This window comes from Montipora capricornis, chromosome 1 (genome assembly GCF_036669925.1).
Source record: "Montipora capricornis isolate CH-2021 chromosome 1, ASM3666992v2, whole genome shotgun sequence".
Classification (NCBI taxonomy): domain Eukaryota; kingdom Metazoa; phylum Cnidaria; class Anthozoa; order Scleractinia; family Acroporidae; genus Montipora; species Montipora capricornis.
In genome coordinates this window covers 52,307,432-52,313,634 of record NC_090883.1, presented here as the reverse complement: position 1 = coordinate 52,313,634, position 6,203 = coordinate 52,307,432, and the positions used below count along the sequence as shown (strand labels likewise).

The 6,203-nt window shown below is 37.4% G+C and overlaps 1 protein-coding gene across 1 annotated transcript in view; it reads right to left on the bottom strand.

The window, feature by feature from the left end:
• LOC138048186 (26S proteasome non-ATPase regulatory subunit 11-like) overlaps window positions 1-6,190 on the bottom strand; it is a 20,173-nt gene extending 13,983 nt beyond the window's left edge. Inside the window, exons 1-7 of the mRNA XM_068894592.1 lie at window positions 5,969-6,190; window positions 5,763-5,864; window positions 5,067-5,191; window positions 4,896-4,967; window positions 4,732-4,789; window positions 4,514-4,625; window positions 2,528-2,610 (exon numbers count right to left, since the gene is read on the bottom strand). Of these exons, the coding sequence (XP_068750693.1) occupies window positions 2,528-2,610; window positions 4,514-4,625; window positions 4,732-4,789; window positions 4,896-4,967; window positions 5,067-5,191; window positions 5,763-5,864; window positions 5,969-6,077 (661 nt within the window). The 5' untranslated portion in view covers window positions 6,078-6,190. The remainder of the gene's footprint in view (window positions 1-2,527; window positions 2,611-4,513; window positions 4,626-4,731; window positions 4,790-4,895; window positions 4,968-5,066; window positions 5,192-5,762; window positions 5,865-5,968) is intronic.
• Window positions 6,191-6,203: the final 13 nt, after the last annotated feature.

The following is a 6,203-nucleotide window of genomic DNA, read 5'->3' as shown; positions in this document are numbered from 1 at the left end:
TTGAGATCTAGAATTTTCGGAACATTTGTTGTAAAATTTATTGCTTGCCTGCCTGTCCTAGGATTTTGAACTTCTAAAAAATGGTATAATTGCCCATTTTTAACGGATTTTTACCTTAAAAAGGTCAAAAAAGTTTTCATCCCTATAATTTTCTGACCACTAGACTTTCAGCTAGGAAATCCGAACAGATGAAAAATTTGTAGGGGATAAAAATATGCCTATATCTACAGTTTAAGAAACGGTCCAGATAAGAACGATAGCAACTAGGGCAACGAACATGTTGGAATTCAATTGGTATGCAAAAAGGTGATAACTTTTCTATTGTCTGTACTTACTTCTGATTGGCTTAAACAGCAAAAGTTAACAAAACTTCATAAAAGCAGTATTATATTCATCCTTACTTTCCAACCATCTTCCATCTTTCATCTGGTCTCAGTTTAAATGAATTCCACAGAAATCGTATGTGGGGAACATGTAAAATTGTAAACTTTTGTTTGTCTGGCTTTTGTTTTCAACTCTTGTGATTGGTCAAAATCTTTTAACACAAAAAAGCACCCTTTCAAAGTGGGCTGTAAATAAATTTTATTGCGTTAACGGTTTATGCATTCTCTGTGTAAAAATGATAACATTCCTACGTGGGGAAAGCCCCGTTGCCGCATAACAAAGGAAATTGCTATCCATCTTACACAGATCATTACTTAAATACTAAATACGGTAAACAATGCTATGTTTAAGTGGTTTTGAACTATATTCTCATTGGGTGCCCCTGATCAATCAAAATGTATGGGCTTTCAAAGCTCCATCGATCACATCTGAAAACGTCTCGAGGAATCCGTATGCTGTAGAACTGTTGGCTCCAATTGATAAATGATCTAGATCTCCACAGCAAAAAAAGAGAACTGATTGAGAATCTCAATTTTCCGTAAAAGAGCATCATTTATTTTAACAACACTTGAGAGGTAATTTAGGAACAAAAGAGTACACAAATATAGCCGATCGATACACACTTCATCGTCGGCCCGTAAGTCCATGACTTTGCCATGGCCAATGTTAATAATCAAGCGATTGAATACATTCAAGTTTCGTGTTCAACACGTTAATTTAACACTAACTCCGAAAAAGTTGCATAGTTTGCAAAACAGACAAGTTACGTGCAAAACAAGAACCGAGACGACATGTGCGGGCCTGGAATTAATATCAACAGGGTCACACAAAACAAAAATGTAACGCTTGAGATTTGCTTGAAAAGCATGCGACAAAATGAATTTTGACAGAAATGTTTTATTATCACTGTCGGTAGATGGAAAGTATGGCATTCTCGTTCCCAGAGCTGCGATCCTCTTGGCCAGCGCCTCGCTGGCCAAGAGGATCGCAGCTCTGGGAACGAGAATGAAAGTATGACCGATTGTCTCACCTAAAAAACAGCTCTCATCATGTCACACAACATTTTCTCCATTGTGAGAAATGGGAATGTTCAATTTCCTTGTGAAATACGCCGTTCGCATGTTTTTCCTGGCGTTAATAATTTGCATAAACATTTCCTTTTTTTCTGCGTCCAATTGGACCCTTTGTTCAATATTCTATGCGTCCAAAAGGAAAACGAGTGCATCCCAGGATGCAATGACGCACTCTGGATACATCTCTGCTAATTACAATCCATCTTTAATCTGAACTCACAAAGGTACAAGATACAAAAAAAAAAAAAACAGTATTTACAAGAAGCACATGTAACCCCCAGCAGTGTCACATGATCCTATTCAATGAATCACATTGCATGGTTATTATTTGCCTAACAGTCCCATCCCCAGTACCTGCTAAATCTACCAAGTACTACATGTACACTCTCAGCTGTGGTTTCAACAGTTACAATGGCAACAACACCAAACTCATCAGAGGAAAGCTTCTCTTTAGCTGTCTTATTGCCAGTGGAGGAAAATTGTGCCACTGAACTTATTTGTTGCACAGATGATAATGATGATGAGGATTATCATGAAAGAGATTCTGAGATGGAAGATTATGATAGTGAATTTGACAAAGAGTTGGTTCCACCAAAGAATGTAATCAGTACAAAGTTAGGTTAATCCACAAATACCAGTAAGAAATGATACCATGTAACTGCAAACAAGAATGCCTTGAAATAGTCTTGAATAAACAAAGTGCAGATACAGTAAATTTCATTGTCAATGTCATGGTATCTGGAGAACAGTGTGGGTACTTACCTAAGTACAGTGTAAACTGAAAACACATTGTTTTGTTGACATATGAGTCATACTAATAATTATTTTGCGAAGGCAAAACTTGACATTGTCTGAGTTGTTTTTTTTTACGTTAAAACCCTTAATTCTTAAAATCCACAAGGCATGCATTCATCTAAATTCAATTCTAAGTACATGTAATGGAAATGAAAACAAGGAAAGCGGTCCGGTTGGCCACCAAGTACTGGAGGTGAGTTTTAGCCCTGCACTGTACATCATAAAAATGATCACCAAAGAATGTAATCAGTACAAAGTTAAAAATTTATCTTTACCTGATTGTTGATCTAAGGAGGCTTGCAGTTTAGGAGGGCAATAAATTCCATTTGCTGTTGTTCTCGCTGAAGTTAAGGCAGCCCTGCACAGCATTTACAACAAATACAATTCAAATTAGCAAGAACACCTTAACCCAATATACATGTACAGTAGACTCAATTCAGTGACACCATTTTTAATAGATAAAAAACTGTTTTAAGGTGATTGCCTGGTTTTGCATTGTGAAACCCTACTGTGCATAATTTCTTGCATCATATGCCTGGTTTTGCATTGTGCAACCCTACTGTGCATAATTTCTTGCATCATTGGCACGCGCACATTGATAAAATGGCAGATTTTCAATGACGCCAAGCTTAATCTGTCAAGGAATGCCTATTTTCTACTGAACGAGCACGGTGACCCCCTCTTTTTAATGGTGTTATGTACACATAATAGGTACATTGAAAACATATTTTCAGGAGGAAAAAAAGTTGGATAGTAGAAGTTGTAGTATTTGTATATAAATGACGTGAAAACTGCATTGGAGCCAGACACAGAGTGTGAGGTGATGATGTAGCGGTCGAATTTGCTTACTTTTTTTTTGCAAGATTGAACAATTTTAAATCACTTTACTGAAAGATTTTGGCCTGGACAAACGAGTAGGCTCACATTTTCAGCAATATTCAGTAGCGTTTGCCATACAACTACAACTTTTCCGGTTGATCAAGTAATTCTGTAAAAAACACGAGCATGCAATAACGTTGAGAAACATGCCATACACCTATTGGCCAAGGTTTGTACAGTACCAGGACATAAAAAGGCAAATGAATCTTGCTCCACAATGCAGGAAATGCATTCTAAGAACCCTTATTTCAAACATTTCCCTGAGAAGCATACCTACCAATCTCTCTACAAGCATGTACATGTACCTTTGGTTCTTGAAATCCCTTCTCTTCCCTATCTGCACCTTGAGTTTTGCTGCCTTCCCAAATTCTTATTGGAAACCCCAATACACCATAATATGTTTTGAAACACCAATTGCAAGTTTGTGGGTTCTTAAATGTCTTCTATCCCTTTTATCAACATGGTTGTGAGACGGTATTCCATCCTTGAAGCAGTATTTTAAGATTGAAGTACTACACTGTACATGTACTATGACCAAAAATCTTTTGGTTTTTCTAAACTATAATGTTAACTGAACACTAAGTGACCAAAGTTTTAAGCCTTCATTTCAAAAAGACACCTGTTTACTTTGACTGCAAATTTCCTAATTAATGGTCCACCATTAATAAAATTATTACTATTTAAACTTTAAAATCTTGAGAGAGCTGGATCGAGGATAAGATGACGTCAAAGACTCACTAGTTTGAAAATACAATGGGTGTGCATGCACTTAAATTAATACGCAGCATGGGAGTTTCGAGTTTTCAAACTTTTAAACTTGTGTTTTGCATGTACATAATAAGCTGTGTTTACACACTGCAAATTTTAAGCAAGTGAGTCTTTGACATCATCTTATTCTCAATCCAATTCTCTGAGGTCCAATCGGTCAGTTTTGAACAGGAATAATGGCGGACCGTGAAATGCTAAACTTGCACTGAAAGGAAACAGCCTTTGGATAAAATTCGAAGCTCAAGATTTTGCCAGTCAGGTGTCAAGCAAACAGGCTTTCAAAATCTGAAGGAAAAAGAGAAGTGAATTTTTTTTTATCATAGTAGCACTTTAAAAGGCCTATCATTTTGATGGAGATTACAAAGGTAGAACTTTTTCTTCTTTTTCTTTCTTTCCAGACCTTGACTATTGGTCTGGCTGGGTGACCATCCAGTGTGCTCTTTATTTAAAGCCACAAAGTTGACTGTTGATTTTAAAATGATGAATGGTGCAACTGAGTACTGTTGCTTGCCGGTACAACAAAGTACGTACACTGAAGGAGCTTTGCTCACTTTCCCAGGCAGAGATGTATATGTACTAACTTGTAATGAATTCCATTTAAACTTTTTCCTAACCTGGATTTGGGAATGTTGCTCAGATTATGGTACACTTTGCTTTCCAGTAACTGCACTTCTACGAGTAAAGCCTTGTCATCCAGCTTTTTAAGCTCCTTTAAGAGTTTTGAACCTTTCGAATGACAAAGATCACAAAAATTTTAAAGGAATCACCCACACGACTTTGGAGGACCCTGGTTGTTAAAAGAACTACATGTATAAATAGAACAGACACCCACCTATCTGTAAAGCTTTTGTGTAGTCCTTGGTATCAAGATATAATCCCACCAATCTTGCCTGAGACATTGTAAGACAATCAACAAAAACACAACATTACTGATTGCTTCTTGTATAAAAAATGCGGTTCCTTGAAGGCACTAATACTTTCTGCTAATTACATTACCTCAAGAGCTTGCCTTAAAAATGTCCTTTTCTCTTGCATGGCCCACTCAATACACTCATTACAGAGTTCAACCTGCAAATGATTAAAAGAGCCATGATCATAGTGAAGATGATGACGACGATGATGAGAAAACAGAAAACAACATGAAATTGTGTTGCAGTGTTTACATACCTCCATCCCAGTTGAGGCTTCCATGTCTAAGAATACGTCAACCAAGTTCCTGACCAGCTTAGCAGCTTTCGCTTTTGATACTGTTTTCAGGAAGGGTCTGATGTACTTTATAAGGCCTCCAAGCTCTGTCAAAGCACAATTTAAGAAAAATAGGATACAGATTCTTTGATTGCACTCAAGTGATAAGACTGCCATGTTGGTGCCAAAACAATAGAAAAATTAATGTAGCTCAAGTTTGGCATAATAATAGACTCCAATTCCCAAAAGACTTTTTCACTATTTCTCTTTCCACCAACATGGCATCTGGTGCAATCAAAGAATACAGGTAAAACAAGGGAAAATCTTGGGGTGCATGTGACCCCTCTCCTTTGTGCACCACTTCTAGGTTTGCATCCAGCATGTTGTTGGTGTACAAAACAATAGGAATGCATAATAATAGAGTCAAAAGACAGTTTACTGCATTGTTCTGTGCACCAACACGGCGTCCATATCATGACATCACTCAGATGCAAACCACTACTTATGAACATCCATTTAAGTTAGATAATCAACATCATTGCCACCGATGGATGTATTATTTCTGCAATGATCACTCAACTGTCAGACTCTGAAGGATCGGAACCTTAAAAATAATGTCGCAATGATCTTTAAAGTATATAAAGTACGCGACGTAATTGTTCCTTGTCATTATAATACCTTCAGCTTTGCCGTGCTTTGAAAGCATTTTCCCAAGACTGAGGATGGCTTGTTCTTTCATCTTTATTCCTTCTTCGTCGCCAGTCTCAAAGTTACGTTTCACTGCCGCAAATTAAAAACTTGAAATTTAACCTCATAATCGGAATTTTGAACACTAAAAAAAACAAAGACTGAGAAAAGTAAGGCAAGTCAAAGATGTACGTTACCTATCGAGGACAGCAACTCCATCCCTTGCTCTGGCGAAGAACTCGCTAATTCTTCAGCGACCTCAAGTTCATTCGCCATTTTGGATTTCTTCCTCTTTTTGTTACCCATAGTTCGCCACGCTTTGTCATTCTAAATCCCAGATCCTTCTGGTTGTGCTCGGAAATTTCCGTTCTTGCCGGAGGTTTCCGAAAGGTACCGAAAAGCTGTTTGTAGTCACGTGATAGATATTACGAT